Consider the following 21,075-nt stretch of genomic DNA (forward strand, 5'->3'; position numbering starts at 1 on the left):
CGCACCTTCTCACTCTCGTGGGAAGGCAATACAACACACAGTGGACGTAGGGTATTACGCTCCGGCGGCCCGAACCACTCTAAATCTTGCTGTGTTCATCGAGTTCTTGAGGAAGATTGATCTAAGACTAGCTAACCCCTGAGTACACACCCTCTGGGCTAGGGCGGGTGCCTTCCGCCACCCGGCTGTGGTTTGCCGACCACGACAGAATATATGACTTATAAGACGATGATTAAGATATCTTAATTGCTATTGTATAGGGCCCACACAGGATACTTTTGAGGCGAACTTCGAAGATTGGAGTCGGTTATTTTCTACACCTAACCCGCAGGCCGATACTATCTTCCAGACACCTGTGCCCACCGGACGTCCAGGTAGAGACGTAGGGCCTCCAGAGCGACACACCTACTCTACAGACCACGTCCACGCTCAGCATAAAAGAGGTCGACATGGCCGGGGTGGCCGGGGTGGTTAGGATGTGCTTCTAGCTGTTTCAATATTTTTGTTATGGACATGTCATCATATTATACTTATTTCGTTCTCATACATCACCTATTTCGTTCTCATTTGCGTATGTGTGTGAATTGCTAGCTTATACTTTTCATATTCATGTTCTTTAGTAATGGTTTTTATTTGTATCCATATCTAAAACACATCTAATGGCCACAGCAATTTTGCGGGGGAGCCTGCCGCCCGGCAGAAGGGCGGCAGGCTCCCGCCAAGGGCGTCCGCACAAATAATTTTTTTTATTTACAAATAAGTCTCTGCCGCCCTTCTGCCGGGCGGCAGGCCCCTGCCGCCCCCTGGAGGGCGGTAGGGGTATAAAACTGTAAATTGTAAAATTGAAAATATATTTTTGTAAAAAATATTTTCGAAAAATAAAAAAAATAAAAAAGACGCGTCAAAGGCGATAGGCTGCAGCTGATCTGGGACTGGGAGTCTTGGATTGTGGAAAAAAAAAAAGACGAGAGCACGCCGTGATGAGCTAGCATCCGGCCGCCGCCGCCCCGGCAGCGGACTGAGCCAGATGCAGTCGGGGTCAATAGCTCCCTTGAGCTCTCCTCCCACGGTGTTCCGATCAGCCCTTGCACGGGCGCAGGCGCCGGTCCAGGTCTCGGCGCTTCGCTGGTGAGTGGTGACTGGTGAGTTCGTCGTCCTCTTCCGGTTCTTGCTACCGCTCAACCAAGGCCCGCGTTTGCCACCCCACCGTGACTCCCAAATCGAAGTTAGAATAACCTCAATTCTTGCTTGCGCTCGAGCAAGGTAGCGTTTGCCATCTGGTTTCCGATTCTTCTCGTGGCTTTGTCAACACTTGTTTCGCTGGGTAGGAAGGAGCTTTTAATTAGTAGCACGGAAGGGTGGATGCGCAGCGTTCAGTACGATTAGGAGTTAATTGGAGTGCCTCGATAGGGCGATTAAGCGAGCAAGAAAGTAATCTCACCGGCATGCTTTGCTACCTATGACTATGAGTTTTGTGTTTGGCAGAGCAAAATAAGCATGTAGTGCCTAGTTGGTGCGCATAGGATGCAGACGCAGTTCGTTTTGGTTGTGTTTCGTTTTGGGGGGCTTTGAGACGTCCTTCTGTTTCCGTGTTCTTCTTCTGATAAAGCTTATGGCAAACTCCGTCCTTTCGAAAAAAAAAAAACAAAGATCAAGATGCATACGCAATTTTGCATGTCCTTTTGTTATTTTAGTACAAGATATGAACATATGGTCGCGTGACATAAGAGCCAAGTCAGAGTGCCGTGGCATGTTTTCATAGTACAAATCATAGTTCCTCAGATCAAATGAAAGTTGTTTAGAAGCTTTGTTGCTTGCAATTTCCATTAAGCAGTCTACATTCATTTACATGAGGTGGGCTATATTTTGTGCATATCAGTTCTCTGCAAATGCTATCCGAATAATGTTATGTGTTAATGGTTTGTGATATTCCTTGAAGATGCCAATACCCACCATCTGCAGTTTGAGCAAGCAACACAAATGGAAGATAACAGCCTGTGTGATGCTGTTCTTCGTGGTCCTTGTAGCTTCCGATTCACGGTTCAGGACTTCTTTCAGCAAGTACCTCAGCTCTATCGTACCATCCTCAGGCTCATCAGATGAAACTACATCAACTCATGAGTAAGACTGAACATGCACCCCTTTATAGGCTTAATAAGGATTCAAGTATTACATTTCAGATTAATAGTTGCTATCTTGAAATAGGAACCAGAATTTGTCCTCAGAGCATCCCACTAACCTGAGTAATAGCAAGCCAGGGAAACAGATCGAACATGGCACATATAACATGAACACCACTTCGACAAATGCAACTTCCGGTTGGAGCATTATGAAGGAGGAGTTCACATTTCCAGCAGTTGGCCGCCCTTTCAATAACTGCCATGCTTCCACAATTGTAGAGGTATATCTTCTTTTTGAAGGATATTTCGGGAAAGATAACTGGAATTGATTACATGTGGTTTTGTGATTGTAGATTGAGAAAGACAATTTTTTGATCTCATATTTTGGTGGAGCCATAGAGGGTGCTCCCGATGTCAAAATCTGGACACAGAGATACAGTGTAGGTTCACTACTGTAGGAATGAACATTCTCTTTTCCTTAGAGATAAAGTGGTCCTTGGGTCTTAATACTTGCTAGAACACTTCGTTTGTCTCTAGGATGGCTACTGGCATCCTCCAGTAGTAGCTGATGAAGAAAATGCGACGGCAATGTGGAATCCCGTTTTATTTCAGCTTCCCTCTCGTGAGTTGCTTCTCTTCTACAAGATTGGTGAACACCCCCAGAAGTAAGAACTCTGTTTTGTTCCCTCAAATCTTCCAATACAATGTTGAAAACGAACCAAAAATTAATTGAGGAACAGAAAATGAAACAAAATTATGACAATACATGTTATGATCTAATTCTGGGCATAATTTGTTCAGTTGGAGTGGTGCCATGAAAAGATCGCTCAATGGTGGCATGTCTTGGTCAGAGAGAGGGCAGCTACCACCTGGTATTCTTGGCCCTATTAAGAACAAGGTATGTATAAACTTGCCCTCACTTGTTCATCATACATAACATTGAACAGACTTTGGGATTAGGCAGAAGCTTGCATGAATTGAGAGCTGCATAACCAGAGCTAGTTCTCAAGTTGTGAAAGACTAGATATCACATATCTGGCAAGAAAACCGTTCTCAAACAGTAATACTTTACCTTTTGTCAACTTAAGAATTCGTGCTTCCCAAAAGTTATTGAGCAAATTTACTCTTTAACACAGCCCTTTTTGCTTGATGACGGGCGCTTACTATGTGGGTCATCTGTTGAAAGCTGGAACTCTTGGGGTGCATGGCTTGAGGTATGCAATTGGTCTATATTTTTAACAGATAATATACAGAATGAATGGAAATAAACATTCTTTAGATTATGTACTGTGGTTCTAACAACTTGTCTGAACAACGTAGGTCACAGAAGATGCTGGCCGGACGTGGAGGAAATATGGTCCTATATATGTTGAAGGTGAGAAGCTTGGAGTGATTCAACCTGTCCCCTACCAGACCACCAATGGGACTATCCGTATGCTGCTGAGGTCTTATCAAACCATTGGTCGGGTATGCATTGCTGATTCCAGTGATGGAGGATTAACATGGGGTTATGCACGCAAGACTGAGCTTCCAAACCCCAATTCTGGTATGTTGAAGTAACTTTGCATGCACTTTGCATATGTACCCTTCAGTAGTAGTATTAGGAACGTTCAAATGCTCTGCAATCTGCATTCATATATTTGGGGAAAAATATATGATATCTTTCCTTGCTCATCTGATAAACTCCACTATCGTAGGAATCGATGGAATCAAGATGAAGGATGGGAGAGTTGTGCTCGCCTATAACACTATCTCCAGAGGCATCCTCAAAGTTGCAGTCTCCTCGGACGATGGCATCTCATGGGGCGAGGTGTTGACGCTGGAGAACACGGAAGGCGTGGAGTTCTCGTATCCTGCAGTGATCCAGACCATAGACGAGCTCATACACGTCACCTACACATACAACCGGACACAGATCAAGGTAGCAAAACTTCCCTGATGAGCAAGTGCTTTTGGTCAGTTGTTGCCCTCCTTGTTACGAGCCTCAATCAACAATTTGCACGTTTTGCAGCATGTGGTTCTTCGGCCCAGCTGAGTAGCGCGAGTCTTAAGCATGAAGCTGGACTGGACTGGACTGCTGGAGATTTCGAGTGTTTAGTGCCGTGAAGGCTCTGCTGTTTACTATGCTTGTTCTCTGAATCGTGTAGGAGGGATAATCTCACCTGTAAAGCAACATGCTTACCAGTTTTCTATGTTCCTATCACCGACAATTTGGTATGAAATTACAGTATTAGTGTGAAGATACAACTGCGTCAGCTTATTTAGTTTTGTCCTTGCTGGTCCCGTTGGAACTTGTCCTCTTTCTCGTGTAACTGTAATGACTATTTTTTTTACCATTAGGATCTGTTTGGAGGAGCTTAAAGTTGAGTGCCAAACTTTAGCACATATCAGCACTTATACATATGCAAAAGTTTCTAAATCTTGACTAGAGTTTAGCTACATCCTAATCGTGGGCCGCCCGACCCGACAAATCCAACCTGAGCCGCCCAAAAAAATCCGACCTGACCCGTATTGCCGCCAACTCCAACTCCGTCTCTGAAACTCTTTCTCCCTCTCTTTTTTCCCCGGCAATGTCGCAGCTCGCAACCCATGCCCGTGAGCGTGTGGACAGCAAGCGACCGCACAGCCCCAAGGGTCTGATTGGTTACCTGCATCAACCTCTCGCCAGGCTCACGGGATGCAGTTTAAGCATGTTTGGATATCTGCATAGCGAGGCTGGCTCCGGCGGTGCAAAAGATTCCCACGAGTCTGGCTCCCGAGGAACGTGGAAATCGGTCGCACACGGTGAGCCTAGCTACTGTGACGCAGGAGCAAGCGTGGGGCCAGCATCAGACAAACAAAAATGACTAGTCAAACTAGTTAAGCATATAACCAATCAATTGCTTTGGCCTAGCTCTGAGAAACGTGAACCAAACAACTTCGCGAGCCTGTCCAGCACAGGTCTGGATGGCTAGCGCGAGCCAGGCTGCCGGCAGCAGAGAACCAATCAAGCCCCAAGCCACTTTCACGAGGGTGGCCGCCAGGTGCTCCGTCGAGACGCCTCCACGACGGCGACGGAGCGCGTACGTGTCGCCCGGCGCCGCCCCACGACACTCACAGCTCCAGCGGCCGCACCGTACCTCTGTATAAATAAACAGGAGAGACGGCGAGGTAAACCAGCGCAGCACATGTTCCAGCACCACCGGCGACCGTGAAGAATAACTCTGAACTCGGCGAGCTCGATCAAGCTGATCGGCGACGGGCGACCTATATATGGCGTCCCTGTAGCAACCCGAGGTAAGATCAGATCAGATCAGATCAGATCTTTGCATAAATGAGGCAATGCAATTCCAATACGCTCTGTGAGTTTTGTTCTCGTGTTGCCAGGTCGTCAGAGCTTTGATACCAGCTGTAGCAGCACCGTCCAAATTAAACCGGCTTAAATGCACTAATCATCATCTTAATACTTAATCAAGTTATTGTGTACTTAAAACGGTGTAACCTGACAGGCTATCGGGTAAATCCCGATTAAACTACTGTACTCCAGGATCACAATTTTTCAAAAGAAACAGATTTAAACTGGGCAACGCAACATAAATAAATTTTTGAAGAACGGATAGTAAAACATGGCGATCAAAATAAATTTTTATGAGGGCTACCGAAAGTAACAAAACAATCAACAAACTTGGTTATGCAAGATGCAAGATGCATTCACGTTCTAGCGTTTCTCACCCACACAAGTACCAAAATATGGTATACGAGAACAATCGGTGGCACAATTACGTACTCTCCCTAAATATAGACTAGTCGTTCCTACGATCAAGAATTTTATAACGCGCTTAATGTGGTTAGTTTCCTGCAAACAAACCAAGACAACAAGAGAGATATAATTATCCATTTCTGGACCCTTCGTGCCAGCACACACGAACGGCCCCCATGTGTCCTACGCCACACGGGTAACGCATATGTAGTTTCCCACATATTCACACATACATTACCATCTACTATAGAGATGGCACATAGACGTTCGACGCTGAATGGGCAGCGCTGCATACGTCATAACAACATATTCACTTTCCGTACACTCGCCTTACGGGACATTCAAGGGTAGACGTGTCCCAAAGATCACGGTTATTTTGTAAGACAATATTACGGAATGTAAACCTGTCATGCGCGGAGAGGAGGAGAGCGGCGGCGACCGGGCGGCGCAGGCACAGGCGGTGCGCGGAACGGGGAGAGGCCAGAGCCGGGCCAGGGCGTCGTCGGGGCGGCGCAAGGTGACGTACGGGTTCCACCTGGTGGAGGGCCGGATGCCGCACGGCAGGGAGGACCGCCACGTGGCCGAGTTCCGGCGGCTCGACGACGAGGCCGTGCGCCGGGGCAGCAAGGACGACATCTCCTGCGTCGTCGTGCGCCTGCATTAGGCTTGGAATGATGGCACTACAGCTACTGTCTACTGGAGTACTGACTAGGCTATTCCTTTCTGAATGTTCGAAGGTTCCTTGGATGCGAATGCTTGGTGTTTTCTTAGATTTCAAAATTTGTCCTTTTGGCTGAATCGTGCAGTGTTTGAATTGAATTCTGACATTCCATCTATACTTGTGCACGCGACGATTGCCGCAATTCCATTGCTCAAGAGAACTTTTTTGGATGGACGCAGATAACCCGCCGACCGCGACCCCTCCCCCTTCGGATTCAACGCACGTCTCCTCTCCCACTATCGAATGTCACTTTCCAACTACAGTACAATGAGGGTTCACCTCCAGTTTTTTTTGTTAGGCTGTGGTTAGATAGAACGCAAAAAAATTTTCGACGGAATTTTGCTAATTTGAAGTACTAAATGAAATCTATTTATAAATTTTTTTGCATAGATGGGTTGTAAATCGCGAGACGAATCTAATGATGCTAATTAATCCATGATTAATCCATAATTAGCGGATGGTTACTGTAGCATCATTGTTGCAAATCATGGATTAAGTAGACTCATTAGATTCGTCTCGCGATTTACAGCCCATCCATGCAAAAAGTTTTGTAAATAGACTTCATTTAGTACTCCATGCATGTGTCGAAAAATTCGATGTGACGTTTTTTTTTGCGTTTACTGGGTTTATGGGGAGAACTAAACAGGGCTTTAACATGAAACTTCTTCAAATAAACATTTTATCTCCTTCGTATGATCTCCATTTTGAATACTAATTGCACCATTGTGATCTACATGATGAGACGGACAAAACTAGATTTCACTTGCATATATTTTGAACACGTTTTGCACTAGTAGCAACTTATATATAAATTTGAGTTTGGTATTATTGAAGAAGTTGCTACAATATATATATATATAAGTTGTCACACATATAAATTTTTTTATAAGTTTAATAAAGTTCCCACCAAAGCATAATCTATTACTCAAAAAATAGAATTTGTCATATACATAAGTTGTTACAGACACAAGATATCATTTTACATAAGTTGTAACATAGGAGTAAGTTGTCGTACACATAAGTTTATATACAACAAAAATAAAAGTTGTTACACATTTAAGTTGCCACAAAATAAAATTGATTATATACGTGAGTTGCCACACATATAAGATATAAGATAGTATAAATAAAATACTCATACATATAAGTTGACACGAGACAAAAAAATTATTATATGCACCTAATAAGTTGTTACTACAATATGCTGATATAAATATAAATTGCTACTATAGTAAGCCGAAACACGCATAAGTTGCTACAGAAAGAGAGTAGATCTTTATATAAGTTACTACTAATTTACAATATCGTCAAAATATATGCAAGTGAGGTCTAATTTTGTTGTCTCATCGTTTAGAATACAACAGTGTAACCGATTCTTAAAACAGAGGTAATATAGAGGAGATAAAATAATTTTTACGAAAAGCATCATTCAAATAAAAACATGCAAGGGGGGAGCGGAGAGGGGCGAGAGAAGCCCGGGGGTGTGGACCCCTGGACTAGCGTGCGCGGCAGGCTCCGTCAGCAAGCCGCAAGCTCAACAGCTATATATATATATATATATGTGCTTGTAAAACCATTCAAATAAGTTCAAAGTAAAGTCCAAAGTAGAAGTGAATGCAGGCCATAGTTGGGCGCTGGTGGGCTGCGCGGGGGGTCGCGCGCTCCGGCGCATGCGTGACTCCGCGCGCGGTAACATTTTCCTTTTTGGATGGAGTCGCATTTGAACCGGTGTTGTTTTTATCTCCCGGCCCGATCGACGAAACGATTTTAGCGGCAGCTCAGGCCCATTTGGAACTGCTCGTTCCGTAAGACTGAACTCACCAACGGGCGGTGGGAGGCTGACGTGGACGTTCTTTTTCACTGTTCTGCACTGTAGCATGTACTGTTTGTTTGCAATGTGGAGTTTGAAATAGAAGGTGGAATGGGTAGGCTGGTGAGTTCAGTGTAAGCGCAACTCGGAACTCGGAAGCGGGGGATTCCTCTCCGCCCGCAAACAAACAAGCGAATCCTGCGAGCTCGGCACACTACTACTCAAAAAAAAAAAACTAGTAGTAGCAGCAGCAGACGGGCTCGGGGGGCGCCAATCCATCAGCAGACGGGCTCGTGGCGAGTGACCAGACAGCGACGCGAGCCTGCCGCTCTGCATGCCTGTACTCATACATGTACAGGAGAATGAGGCTAACTTAATTCCGTGTGCATGTGAGCATACATATATCATCACTAATATGATGCGGCGATTGGCACATATATTAGATGCATTCTTTTTCCCTTTCTTTGTTTTGAAACTTATTTTCTTTCCCTTTCTAGTGTGTTCCTTCAAGTTCTATTAAAACAAGTGTTATTTTCCTTTTTTCAATTTTTTACCTTCTATTATGTTATCTCTTAAGAAGTTTTTTATTTGATAAATGTTTTACTAAAATTGAAATAAAAAATTGCTCAACAAGTTGTATAGTGAACTTATGTGCAAAAGTTATGTGAGAAGTCTTTCGGGAATCGGGACAAGTATTCTCAAAAAAGTTATACTTGTAGATTTGTACATATCATGAGATGTTATACTAAAAATATTCTCTGAGGAGTTGGTGGGAAGAAGTTATGTGTAAAAGCTTTATTTTATATCACAAAAGTTGTGCTGAAAAATATTCCTTTTCAAAGTTTGTTTGAAAAAAATATATTTAAAAATTATGTACATAAGTTATAAATCTCCAAAACTACATAACTGTGGAGGAGTAAAGGTTCCATAAAAAGAAACTTGCGTGCTGTCCGAGATCGCTCGCTAGCAGCCCTTCTAGCGAGCGCTCGCGGATTAGAAGGCCCGGCTCGGGGGGCTCGTCCAGTCGTCCTCGTGATCATCGGGCCATCCATCCATCTCGCGACAGAATCTGCCAGCAGCCCAGCACCCAGACTCTCGCCTCGCCCCGTGCTCGCTCGCGGTTGGTGGTAGTAGTAGGGTTCTAGGCTTCTAGCCATGGCGTGGAGCGCCGCCGCCGTCTCCAGGTTCGCCGCCGCCTCCCCGGCCGCGGCGCCCGTCCCCGCCAGGCTCGGCGCCGCCGCCTCCTCGCTCTCCTTCGCCGGGGCGCGCGGCCGCCGCTTCGGCCCCGTCGCCGCGTCCCTCTCGACCTCCGCGACCGGTACGCTTCCGGCTTGCCCCCGCCGTCCCTCTCTCCCCTATACCGGAGTCCTCCTCGGAGGCTCGCAGGTTTGGTGTTAATGTCGCCTATAGACGCGCGGACTGCTCGTGGTTTTTTTGGTTTCCTCTTCGCGTAGGGAAATATATGATTTGTAATGCGAATTTGGTCGAAATGCTGCCGCAGTTTGACTGCAGAGGCTGCTAATCGATGGCTGTAAACAGCAACATAAGCACACAAACACGCGATGTTAAATGCTGGTTAGCATTTTCTCTCGGTATAAAAAAAAGGATAAAACCGAAGTGCAATCTTAGTCATCATTTGCCAACAAAAATGCTATAGGTTGCTGATTCGGCTGGATGGTCAGTGCGTCTGACAGCAGCAGTAGCCAATAGGCATAGATAAATAATTTTATTTTCTAACAGGAAAGGAAAAACAGAGAGGTGTGCTTTCTGTTATCAAGAGGTTTAGAGGATTGCTGAGCGCTGAGAACAAACCACAAAAATATGTTTATTGGCTTCGTATTGGTCAGGAACTTGGGATATACATGGCTCTATGTCAGAAAAATTACCGTCACTAAATGCAATGAAGTTTTCATTGTGCCACTGAAAATATTTGTAATCCCTTATGTGTCATCGAGAACCATGAAATTTCACAGTGGCATAGAGGAAATTCACCTGAAATATCTTTACTCAGTCAAATAAATGCAGTTAAGCAAGCAAAAAAGTCACTCACCTGTCATTTTTGAAAAAAAATTGGACATTTCACATGCTATAGTGACAATTTTTTTTTCCAAAATTTCTGTTTAGCTTTAAAGGAGGCTGTTCAGACAGAGAAGGCACCGGCTGCGCTTGGCCCTTATTCCCAGGCCATCAATGCAAACAATCTTGTGTTTGTTTCTGGAGTTCTTGGCCTGAATCCTGAGGTTTGCTTTTGGACTCTTGTTCTACTATCATTTTGTTGGGTTTTCTAAGTCGTTTGTACTGGCCACTTTCCTAGTTGTAGGTACAGGCACAACTAATGTGGAATACCTTTCTGTTTTCAGACCGGGAAGTTTGTCTCTGAAAACGTTGAGGACCAAACTGAGCAGGTAAAAATCTTGACTTTTTAGTGTTGTAAAATCTGGATGGAGCAGAGTGCCAAATATGAATTACTACATACTGTTTGCCACTTATTTTCTGAGTTTTTCAAAGCATATATTGATCTGGCATAAAAAGGAGCGTTACTATTCATTTCAGACTTCTCTGTGGAAAGAATTATCATCTTTCACTCACACTATATGAAGCTCTGTGTAATCTTCTAAAACTTTGATACTGAATCTGTATATGATAAATGCAGAAATGGAATATCCTGTATTTCATTCTGCAAGCCCATAAACTGCCTTTGTAAATTTGCATTCAGAAATAGTCATCTAGTGTATCTATCTGCGGTAACGCGCTCTCTTCTGAGTTCTGACACAGATTATGAAGAACATGGGTGAAATATTAAAAGCAAGTGGCGCTAGCTATGCTTCAGTGGTGAAGACAACAATCATGTAAGTACACATTCTTTACATGGAACTTCCGTTTTGCTCAAAATATTGTGATCTTCAGGAGTGATTCTGTTTTTGTACCTGCAGGTTGGCTGATCTGCAGGATTTCAAGAAAGTGAACGAGATCTATGGCAAATGTATGTTTTGATTTACCGTTACTTTTTCTAGTGCCATTCCGTTCTTTAATCGTGGAGTCGTGAGAGTGCCTGAACTCAAATTACCAAATAGTAGCATCAGAGTTCCGGATGTTGCATATTCTTAATCTTTTATCTTTTCTGAAGATTCTAAAGATATTTGCGTTCTTGCCGCAGACTTCCCAGCTCCTGCACCTGCTCGCTCAACCTATCAAGTGGCAGCGCTGCCTCTAAACGCCAGGATTGAGATCGAGTGCATCGCCGCTCTCTGAGCATATCATTCGACCAGCCATCGAACCATCAATAAGCATTCCAACCCTGTCGATGTAGTTGTTCTCTTTCCTGGGATGCACTACTCTTAGGAATTTATGGTACAAGTGCTTAGTGTCGCCCATGAGAGATCTTTGTACCAATTCAGATCTTGAAAAACTGGCTACAATAAACGTTGGATAAGTGTAGTGGCTTCGGTCACCTCGCTTTCCGTGTGATCCATGCTAATGTTTTTTCTAATGATCCTGCTGTTCAAAAGATGAGGTTCTGTTTTTTTCCCTGTACGACTATCAAAGCGACTTGCAACATACACACAGTTTTCTCTGCCGTGTGATCCATGCTATGATGCTAATGTTTTTTCCAATGATCCTGCTGTTCAAAAGATATGGTTCTGTTTTTTTTCCTGTGAGTATGAAAGCGATTTGCAACATACACATATATTTTTCTTCCGTGTGATCCTTGCTAATGTTTTTTCCTTAATGATCCCGCTGTTCAAAAGATAAGGTTCTGTTTTTTTGGCTGTACGAGTATCAAAGCGACTTGCAACATACACATATATAGTTTTCTTTTGTGACAACGTGGGTGCAATGCTCGACTGATCACCCACTGACCGTGTCATTCCCCTCTAAAGGCTTGTTCGGTTTGGAAAGGTTGGGTCCCTTCGTAGAGGGGATTAACCGAACAAGCCCAACACGTAATCCTGGTCTCCTGGATACATTATTGCATATAACTTCTTATAAGATGCGGATAACGAGAGGGGGTAAAGTAGGCATGCACTACTAAGCACTGCTCGCTCTCCCTGTATCGAATCTGCACTCAATCAGAAGAAACAGTAAATTTGACTCCAAATGAAGAAACCTATGATCGGCAGTAGAAAATTGAGATGGTTTGAAGCACACGAAAACGAGGAGATATCAAGTGCATACCTCCTCTCCTCTAGCATAGTTCGTGAAACTATTTTAAGGTCAATCTCAACGAGAGTGTCATGGATATTAAATTTATTAACATGAACCAATAATATGAGAAGAGATGAGTGTCATAAAATGTGAGAGGAGTATCATCACCACGACACTCCACTAGTATAATTTTCAAATTTTCAGTCTTGATAACTGTGTCGATGAACTCCCACTAAAACTGGCATAAGAGTTCTGAAAATTTCTAGAGGAACAAAACACACAAGTAGAATAAGTAGTGGCACACGGGCGGGGCACATAAACTTTCAAGCCCAACTGAGACTTCATTTCTGATATATGAAATTGACAGCTATTGTTTTCTTTGCGAATTGTAAATTTCTCTATCAGAAAAGAATACATGTTTCTATTCTGCTACCTCTTCTGCATCTGTGTTTTTTCTTGAGATTTCCAAGAACGCGTAAACATGGTCTTTAAATAGTTTTCATGATATCGCCTACAGGAGTGTTAAATATTATCTTTGGAAAAAGAGGGAGTGTTAAATATTGCTCCACAGGCCAACAGCCCAACACACATGCTCTTTCCGTCATCAGCTAAATAAATACTCTCTCTCTCTTTCTCTCTGCAAAGACCTGGCCGCCGCGGCGCCGCCACCACTTCTCTCCGGCTCTCTGCGCTCAGGATGACCACCGCCTCACCTTGACTCAATTCCCACTGTTAGCGGCAGCCAGGCCGCGCCGGCAGTACGAGCCCACAGCGCCACCGCGGGCTCAGGCTCACCGCAGCCGGACGCCGCCGGCGGAGATTGCTCTTGTCCGCAGGTGCTCCTCTTATCCGCCCCATTTATTTCTGCACTGGGTTGGGCATTTTGGGGGGTTTTTGCTCGGTTCCTTGCCGTATCGGAGCCAGTACTGCGCACTGTTCCAGCTTCTAGCGCTGCCAGATTTTATCGGTTCGGTTAGCTGCGTGGTTCTACCCCGTAGCACATGTTCATCGATTTTCGCAAGTTAATCAATACTATTGCCAAGATCTCATTTGATTTTTTAAATTGCTGTCACATTATATATTTGAATATAAATCCAAATATTCATATGTTAATTTAATATAAAATTAATTAGAGCTCTAGACGAATATATTAAGTATAATTAATACACAATCAGTAGATGGTTAGCAATTATTGATCAAATTATAAACTAATTGGATTTAATAGATTCATCTCGTGATTAAATTACGACTTATGAAAATAGTTTTGTAATAAATTTATTTTTAGTACTCTTAATTGGTGCGTAAACATGCAATGGGATAGATCTTATGACTTAAATTGTAAAAATTAGACGTGACCTAAACTCGTTCTTTCAAAATTCGGGGATTCAACGAATTAGGTAAAATATCTACAATTACTTTTTCGAAAAGAAAATTTTAGATAAAGAATTGCGGTTAAATTTATAAAAAAATTAAACGTCATATACCAACGTAATTTGAAACGGAATATTTTCAATTCCGTCGATATACATTTATCTCTACTACTAATAACAGTGTCCACGTTGTCCCACCCACAGTCGCGAGCCGCCTCCTACGTCCGACCACCACGCCACGCCATTCCCCATCTCTTTCTCCACCCACCACCCCCACTCAGACTCACCGCCGAGCCGATCTCCGACGACCGCCGCCATGTCGTCCGCCGCTGCGCTCCTCCTCCGTCCCACCTCCGCCACGACGCGCCCGCTCCTCCACCTACCCAGCCCCAAATCCTTCGTCCTCCGCCTGCACCCGTGTCGCCGCCGCCTGCCCGTTCCGCGCCTCTCCCTCATGCCCGCCACCTCCAGCAGCAGCAACAATTCCCCTCCCCCGCCGTTCCCTCCGCCCCCCTCGCCTGAGCCCGCGGCCCCGCCTTCCGCGTTCGCACATTGGACCCCGCCGCGCGCCATCTGGCGGGGCCTCTCAGCGCTGCTCCTCGCGGGGCAGGTCTTCCACCGCGTCCTCACGGGCCGCGTCCACCGCCGCAACCTCCTGGCGCAGCTCCGTCGCGTGGGTCCAGGGAGCGTGGGGGTCGCGCTCCTCACCGCCGCTTTCGTCGGCATGGCCTTCACCATCCAGTTCGTGCGCGAGTTCACGCGCCTCGGCCTCCACCGATCCGTCGGCGGCGTCCTCGCCCTCGCGCTCGCGCGCGAGCTCTCGCCGGTCGTCACGGCCGTCGTCGCCGCCGGCCGCGTCGGCTCCGCATTCGCCGCCGAGCTCGGCACCATGCAGGTGTCCGAGCAGACCGACACCCTCCGCGTCCTCGGCGCCAACCCCGTCGACTACCTCGTGGTACCCCGCGTCCTCGCCTGCGTGCTTGCGCTCCCGGTCCTGACACTGATCAGCTTCGCGCTTGGCCTCGCCTCCTCGGCATTCCTGGCCGACTCTGTCTTTGGCGTCAGCGTCAGCATTATTTTGGAGTCGGCTCGCAGGGCGCTGCGGCCTTGGGACTTGATCAGCTCCTTGCTGAAATCTCAAGTGTTTGGAGCCATTATCGCGGTGGTGAGCTGTGCCTGGGGTGTCACAACCCATGGCGGAGCCAAGGGTGTTGGCGAGTCTACAACATCTGCAGTGGTCGTTTCTCTGGTTGGGGTTTTCATTGCAGATTTTGCTCTGTCCTGCCTGTTCTTCCAGGGTGCTGGTGATTCACTCAAGTATGCAATGGGTTGAGGCAGGGTCACTGCAGAGGAAATTTTTGCTTTGTAGGAGTGTAGCATAATCTTGTACATTAACAAGAATGGTGCAGTAGATTCAAATAGGCGAACATTGCAACATCAGCCACTCTCCAGGTGACATGCATTAGTTTTCCCCCCTGATATCCACAAGAGGTCATTTACTGTTTTGTTATGCCTTTGTTATGCTAAACTGCCGCTCGATTATTTGAGATTGATTCATGTGTAACTTATTCACGGAACTATTGGTCGAACCAGTGTAACACATACTAATTTAAGTATAAAGAAAATCTGGTCATTGTCTGCTTAGGGCAGCTATGTAAATACAGACTGCTTCAGAGATCTGCTGCTTTCAGAACAGAACAATGAAATAATATTGTTGTGCCTGGAAAAGCACATATACTCCTATTAAGAACATTGCTTTGACAGCAGTGCAGATAATCTTGCCTCCTTAGCATTACGCATCCATGGATGATAAGACCTGAAATATTTTGTTAGCAACTCTGGAAAATAAGGTGGTTGGACAGCCTTGTTTATTGAAAAAAAAATCAGTGCCTCTAGGTTCCAATATGAATTGTCAGATTAATGGATGTGCGAGACATGGCTGTACTCTGCAAGATATTTTTTTTAAAAAAATCCAGCAAGATAATGGTACAATTGAAAATTGTTAGAACAATATCCTAGATGTTTTATTCTTTGGGGTGACTACGTGCTGGAAGTCCCCAGTTGAGTGTGCATACTATTGGTATCATAGATGCTTCAGGTGATTAGCTGTTATTATTGCACATTTCACCTTTGATTTGAACGTACACCTCTAGAATAAAGCTTTGGAAAGTTCTGTAATTCTTGGTAAACCAATTTTCATGTTGCCAGCCCTTGCATCATTAGGACATGTCTCTACCTCTCTGGAATGACGAATTGGACTGTTTCATCTTCACTTATTTGGTTAAATTTCACAATTATTTGTTTGTCATGCTACTTAGGTAGGTTCTACTCTTCAAGTTATGTACTATTGTCCACATGATTACTGCCTCATCTGGACATGTCTCTGGAATAATGAATTAGACCGTTTCACCGTCATTTAGTTAATTTTCACACTGTGGTCCTTGATTTGTTTGTCATGCAAATTATTCCTTTCATTCCAAATTATTCCAAATCACTCCTTTCGGCCTCCCCCTCGCCCTCAGCTCTCACCTCCCCCACACCCTCGAATCTTATCCGCGGCTGGCGCAAGCCTTTCCCGTCGTCCCTGACCGGTGGCCCCTCCCCGACCGGCGGTCCTTCCCCAATCGGCAGCCTCTCCTCGAGTGGCGAGCCTCCTCAAACGGTGGCTCCTCTCTGACCAGCAGCCCTTCCCCGAGAGGTGAGCCTCCCCGAGCGGCGGCTTTTCCCCGACGAGCCCTCCTCGACCGGCGTTTCCTCCATGAGCGGTGTTCTAAGAAATGCTGCTGAAAGTTTCTTCTAGATCTGCTGTTGTTGGTTATGTAATTTAATTGGTTAGTTCGGTTATAATCGGAACCAAACCGAACTAACCGAGACTGAATTTTCTCTGTTCCGAGTTTTGCAAGGAACCGATCGGTTCCAATTTTCAGATAACCGAAGTTCTTAGAAAACCGAACAACTGATCGGTTCAGTTCGGTTCGGTTTAACCGAATGCCTAGGCTGAGCTAGAATGCCAGTCCTTGAACAAATTATAGCATGATGAGATATTAGATTAGAATTTGTTTGCGAGACAGCTTGTAATGAGTTATTTCGATTCTGTAATCATGTAGGATAAATCTATATTACATATACAATAGCGTATATTAAGAATATTATTTTGCTTGCAGCAACGTACGGGCCAGCACCTAGTACTACTTTATTGGGTATTATTATATATTTCGCCCCTCCTACTGATACAGATCTTTTAAATAGTTTTCACCCACCTTGTTTTAATGTATTAAGGAAAAATACTTTTCATCCTATTCCTCTGTCGGTAATAAGGAATTCTTTATATGGATTATGGATTGGTTCAGATGAGCGATTACATAGGCATGAAAATGAATTTCGCTCCTTTAGTGTGGTTATAATGGAATGCCTAAAAAAAGAATTACTTCTAAACTTCCTGCCTTGGAGTAAAACTCCGTCTTTTTTTTTTAAAAAAAGAGAGCAATTGGATAGTTTATATACTACACTTTGATATACAGCTGTCTAACATTAACCCAATGTAACTTTGTAGGAATGTACGTGTATAAAGCAATGCTTACCATCTATGGTACCAACAAGCTACAACTACTATGGAATGTTATATCCTGCATACTGCTCTTCTATGCTTTCTTCAATTTTGATTCACCGCATAAGATCCACCTTGGCAAGAAAACTTTCGACTTCACCATATCGGCTTCTAGGTTGTTGCATGAGATCCGCTCGAATTCAAGACGTGTTCAGGAGTAAGTTCTGATTTGCATTTCAACTTTCAACAACCTGAGGCAGCTCTGTGCCATCTATTTTCTGCTTTCATGTTGGTTAAGGCTTCAGATTTAAACCATTGTGTTGTGCCTGTGGGTAACCTGAATTACAGAAAGGTGGATAATGAACAGAGGTTTGCAGAGATCACCCAGAACATTACCAACATTGCTGCAAATGTGACGTCTGGATGGAGCATTTTGAAGGAAGAATTCACATTTCCTGCTAGGAATGCCCCTTTCAATAGCTGTCATGCTTCCACTATTGTACAGGTACATGGCCTCTGGTTGTAATAGCATTTTAAAGACGATACGAGAATCACTCACATATGTATTTTGCCTCGTCAGATTGATGAAAGCAATTTTTTGGTGGCATATTTTGGTGGATCCATGGAAGGTGCTCCTGATGTCAAAATTTGGTTGCAGAGATATAGTGTGGGTTTAATTTGTCCAGCATACTCAGTTTTTTTTTTATGTTTGTTGTTTCTTACCTAGAAGATCTTTTTTGCTAAAAATTGTACATTTTTAGGGTGGTCACTGGCATCCTCCGGTAGTGGCTGATGAGCAATTTGGGGTGCCTATGTGGAATCCTGTTTTGTTTCAGCTTCCCTCTCGTGAGCTACTTCTCTTCTACAAGATTGGTCAAGAAGTCCAGAAGTATGACATTTGTTTATGACGTTTGGCCTCTTATCTCGCAGAGTTGGCTGACCCAAAGAAATAGATACAAATTTTGACAATCTGATGCTAACATAACTCATTCAGGTGGAGTGGTGCCATGAAAAGATCGTTGGATGGCGGCATAACCTGGTTACCAAGAGAGCAGCTACCACCTGGTATCCTTGGTCCAATTAAGAACAAGGCATGGCTAAATTTGTGGTCTTTTGCTTTCCGTAACATGATAGCATAACACTTTTGATGCTATTTTTCTGCAAAATTAATTAAATATCAAATGCAGCCTTTCTTGCTTGAAGATGGCCGCCTACTATGTGGATCATCAGTTGAAAGCTGGAACTCTTGGGGTGCATGGCTTGAGGTACCCATACATGTTTCCCTGTTCTTTAATTGCGAAATGATATAGAAGTTAACAGCAGTGTTTCTTGTATAATGGCTCTGATTTCCGACAACTCTTTGTGAACAAAGGTTACACAAGATGCTGGGCGGACATGGAGAAAGTATGGCCCTATATATTTGGATGGGCAACCACTTGGGGTGATCCAGCCAGTTCCCTACCGTACTGCAAAAGGGGTTATTCGAGTTCTACTGCGATCATTTCAGACAATAGGCCGCATCTGTATGGCTGATTCCTTTGATGGTGGTGTGACATGGAGTTTTGTGCGAGGGACTCAGCTTCCGAACCCAAATTCTGGTAAGTTCCCTGATCCTTTAAGACATACGTATGAATTTCTGAAGAATATTTGCTCCCTCTATATTTACACCTCCGGACTTGAAACCTGAAGGTATTGATGGAGTAAAGATGAAGGATGGAAGAGTGGTGCTTGCCTACAACACCTTCTCCAGAGGAACGCTCAAACTTGCGGTCTCCTTGAATGATGGTGATTCTTGGAACGAAATGATGACATTGGAGGATACCAGTGGTATGGAGTTCTCATATCCTGCAGTGATTCAAACCATGGATGGTCTTATACATGTGACATACACATACAACCGGACACAGATTAAGGTATGCATGCATAAGGAAACAGCAGACATCACAACAATAGCGGGTTCCGTCGATTACTGTATTTTCTAAAGAGTATTCTTGAATGCCTTGCAGCATGTTGTTGTTAAGCCCGGTGCCACAGTGAATTGAGTCTGCAACCACGGGATGATTATGGATTGCAACCTCGAGGAACTTAAAAACTTGTCCAGCAACTTTGTCTGACCATTACATCATACGGGCTAGACTATCTTTTATTTCGCTTCTCAGTTAGGCTTGTTGCTAAAGAAGCGTTTTCAACTACATTTTAACAGAATATTTTCGAGCTTTCTTCTTAATATATTGATACGCAGCTCTCCTGCGTGTTCGAGAAAAACAGAATATTTTCGAGGCACAAATTATACTGTAAAAAATTGCTAAATATATGTTTGAAATGGAAAGATTAACCCGCTATGGCTGGTTTTGGTTAGCTGCGAGGCATTTGGTATACCAAACTTTTTGTTCATTGGGGGTCGCGAGTTTTTGCTATAGTTGTGAGTTTGTGACGGACACAAAAACTGGCATAACACACTTGTGGCAAGAAAGTGTGGCAACCTATGAACAACTAGGTCAACCGCGCGCTACGCCGTGCCCGGTTGAAATTATGGAGCAAAATAGTTAATGTATTGACGACCCATCTCCGACCTCCCCTCCAGGCGCCGGCGAGTCCCAATGGCCTCACCCGCGAGGTCCTTCCTCTTGAAGATATATGTACAAAAAGCCCGAGGCCCTTCCTCTTGAAGATATATGTACAAAAAGCCCGAGGCCCGACAACCCGACATGAGGCACGATTTTTTGTAACCATTAGGTACCTCTCCAACCCTCTATAGTTTAAAATTTTATATTAATTCTCTAAAAATTAAGTACAAAATTTTGAACTAAAGAGGGTTGAAGATGCGGGGTTATCCATTTGCACCCTAGATCGATCCCATTCTCCCCGTGTTCAGCCCTCTCTATCGGCCCTCCTCTCCTCTGTCTTGCGCCTGTCTTGGCCCCACCGCCGGCTGCAGCGAGCCCGACGCGGCCGCCAGAGGAGCTGCGCCCGCTCACCGGGGCGCCGCAGGAGTGTGCCGCTCGGCCGCCGCAGGAGCCGCGCCGCCCGACCGCCGCAGGTACACTGCCCACCGCCCGCCTACTGCTACCGGAGCGCCGCCGCCGCCGCTGCCATCCCGCTGCAGCTAGCTGCTACCCGCCATCCCGTGCTCTTCTATCTCTCGACACGCCTCTGCATCTCGTGCTCCCCTGCAGGCCACTCGGCCCCGCCTCCTGCAGGCTGCAGGCCGCTGCCCTTGCAGGAGCGCTGCCATCCGCCTGCTGCAGGCACGCTGCAGGAGCCTCCGCCCGCCCGATGCAGGAACCCCGGCAAGGATTCGAGGACCGATGTCGCTGCTGATTGTGTTGCTGTTGGATGTGGGGTTTGCACTCAAGTAGACTATTTGTAATGGAGATCTTTGTAATATGGATAATCCATGTATTTATCAATGCAATGAATTAGAGTTGTGAATTGTGACCATTGGACTATATGGTTTGGTGATCCCTGATGTTTAATTTGGAGAAAAAATGGACAGTATGTCCCACGGCAGAGCTCCTGTTGGGGACGGCGACAAGCAACCTGCAGGGGGCGGCGTCCAGCGGCCTTTAGGGGCCGGCGATTCCCTGCAGGCTGCTCGCAGGGGGCGGCGGCCTGAAGGTGT

General features: G+C 45.0%; 4 protein-coding genes across 8 annotated transcripts; all 4 read left to right on the plus strand.

The window, feature by feature from the left end:
• Positions 1 to 912: 912 nt before the first annotated feature.
• Positions 913 to 4,482, plus strand: LOC120689550. 3 transcript variants are annotated; one of them, XM_039971864.1, is made up of 10 exons: positions 913 to 1,128; positions 1,940 to 2,121; positions 2,206 to 2,401; positions 2,474 to 2,560; positions 2,658 to 2,785; positions 2,922 to 3,018; positions 3,257 to 3,334; positions 3,441 to 3,666; positions 3,818 to 4,041; positions 4,132 to 4,482. In XM_039971864.1, the coding sequence occupies exons 2-10, from the start codon at positions 1,940 to 1,942 to the stop codon at positions 4,153 to 4,155; spliced, it is 1,242 nt and encodes a 413-aa protein (XP_039827798.1). In that variant the 5' UTR covers positions 913 to 1,128; the 3' UTR covers positions 4,156 to 4,482. The 3 variants fall into 3 exon arrangements, with proteins under 3 accessions (XP_039827798.1, XP_039827785.1, XP_039827791.1); XM_039971851.1 differs by having other exon boundaries at positions 926 to 1,142; positions 3,818 to 4,058; positions 4,132 to 4,403; XM_039971857.1 differs by having other exon boundaries at positions 927 to 1,142.
• A 4,967-nt stretch (positions 4,483 to 9,449) lies between these two features.
• Positions 9,450 to 11,964, plus strand: LOC120689612 (reactive Intermediate Deaminase A, chloroplastic-like). The gene is made up of 6 exons (XM_039971942.1): positions 9,450 to 9,708; positions 10,515 to 10,630; positions 10,751 to 10,795; positions 11,166 to 11,239; positions 11,324 to 11,373; positions 11,548 to 11,964. The coding sequence occupies exons 1-6, from the start codon at positions 9,546 to 9,548 to the stop codon at positions 11,640 to 11,642; spliced, it is 543 nt and encodes a 180-aa protein (XP_039827876.1). The 5' UTR covers positions 9,450 to 9,545; the 3' UTR covers positions 11,643 to 11,964.
• Positions 11,965 to 13,175: 1,211 nt separating this feature from the next.
• LOC120689571 lies at positions 13,176 to 19,810 on the plus strand. 3 transcript variants are annotated; one of them, XM_039971884.1, is made up of 10 exons: positions 13,176 to 13,372; positions 17,460 to 17,670; positions 17,802 to 17,958; positions 18,034 to 18,120; positions 18,215 to 18,342; positions 18,448 to 18,544; positions 18,641 to 18,718; positions 18,826 to 19,051; positions 19,143 to 19,366; positions 19,460 to 19,795. In XM_039971884.1, exons 2-10 carry the CDS (start codon positions 17,462 to 17,464, stop codon positions 19,493 to 19,495), a joined length of 1,242 nt encoding a protein of 413 aa, XP_039827818.1. In that variant the 5' UTR covers positions 13,176 to 13,372; positions 17,460 to 17,461; the 3' UTR covers positions 19,496 to 19,795. The 3 variants fall into 3 exon arrangements, with proteins under 3 accessions (XP_039827818.1, XP_039827810.1, XP_039827825.1); XM_039971876.1 differs by lacking the exon at positions 13,176 to 13,372 and adding an exon at positions 15,058 to 15,358; XM_039971891.1 differs by lacking the exon at positions 13,176 to 13,372 and adding an exon at positions 16,477 to 16,604 and having other exon boundaries at positions 19,460 to 19,810.
• On the plus strand, positions 14,096 to 19,795 carry LOC120689608 (protein TRIGALACTOSYLDIACYLGLYCEROL 1, chloroplastic-like). Its single transcript, XM_039971932.1, has 9 exons — positions 14,096 to 17,670; positions 17,802 to 17,958; positions 18,034 to 18,120; positions 18,215 to 18,342; positions 18,448 to 18,544; positions 18,641 to 18,718; positions 18,826 to 19,051; positions 19,143 to 19,366; positions 19,460 to 19,795. Exon 1 carries the CDS (start codon positions 14,223 to 14,225, stop codon positions 15,237 to 15,239), a length of 1,017 nt encoding a protein of 338 aa, XP_039827866.1. The 5' UTR covers positions 14,096 to 14,222; the 3' UTR covers positions 15,240 to 17,670; positions 17,802 to 17,958; positions 18,034 to 18,120; positions 18,215 to 18,342; positions 18,448 to 18,544; positions 18,641 to 18,718; positions 18,826 to 19,051; positions 19,143 to 19,366; positions 19,460 to 19,795.
• Positions 19,811 to 21,075: the final 1,265 nt, after the last annotated feature.

The sequence above is a fragment of the Panicum virgatum genome, chromosome 2K, assembly GCF_016808335.1.
Source record: "Panicum virgatum strain AP13 chromosome 2K, P.virgatum_v5, whole genome shotgun sequence".
NCBI classification, from domain to species: domain Eukaryota; kingdom Viridiplantae; phylum Streptophyta; class Magnoliopsida; order Poales; family Poaceae; genus Panicum; species Panicum virgatum.

Excerpts from the sequence above, each read along its gene's own strand:
- LOC120689550 (XM_039971851.1), top strand. The coding sequence starts at position 1,940 with ATGCCAATACCCACCATCTGCAGTTTGAGCAAGCAACACAAATGGAAG. Across the intron at positions 2,122-2,205 it reads GAAACTACATCAACTCATGA|GAACCAGAATTTGTCCTCAG; the intron begins GTAAGACTGAAC and ends ATCTTGAAATAG. Across the intron at positions 2,402-2,473 it reads ATGCTTCCACAATTGTAGAG|ATTGAGAAAGACAATTTTTT; the intron begins GTATATCTTCTT and ends TTGTGATTGTAG.
- LOC120689612 (XM_039971942.1), top strand. The coding sequence starts at position 9,546 with ATGGCGTGGAGCGCCGCCGCCGTCTCCAGGTTCGCCGCCGCCTCCCCG. Across the intron at positions 9,709-10,514 it reads CCTCTCGACCTCCGCGACCG|CTTTAAAGGAGGCTGTTCAG; the intron begins GTACGCTTCCGG and ends ATTTCTGTTTAG. Across the intron at positions 11,374-11,547 it reads GAACGAGATCTATGGCAAAT|ACTTCCCAGCTCCTGCACCT; the intron begins GTATGTTTTGAT and ends TTCTTGCCGCAG.
- LOC120689608 (XM_039971932.1), top strand. The coding sequence starts at position 14,223 with ATGTCGTCCGCCGCTGCGCTCCTCCTCCGTCCCACCTCCGCCACGACG.
- LOC120689571 (XM_039971884.1), top strand. The coding sequence starts at position 17,462 with ATGTACGTGTATAAAGCAATGCTTACCATCTATGGTACCAACAAGCTA. Across the intron at positions 18,121-18,214 it reads TTTGGTTGCAGAGATATAGT|GGTGGTCACTGGCATCCTCC; the intron begins GTGGGTTTAATT and ends GTACATTTTTAG. Across the intron at positions 18,719-18,825 it reads CTTGGGGTGCATGGCTTGAG|GTTACACAAGATGCTGGGCG; the intron begins GTACCCATACAT and ends TTGTGAACAAAG.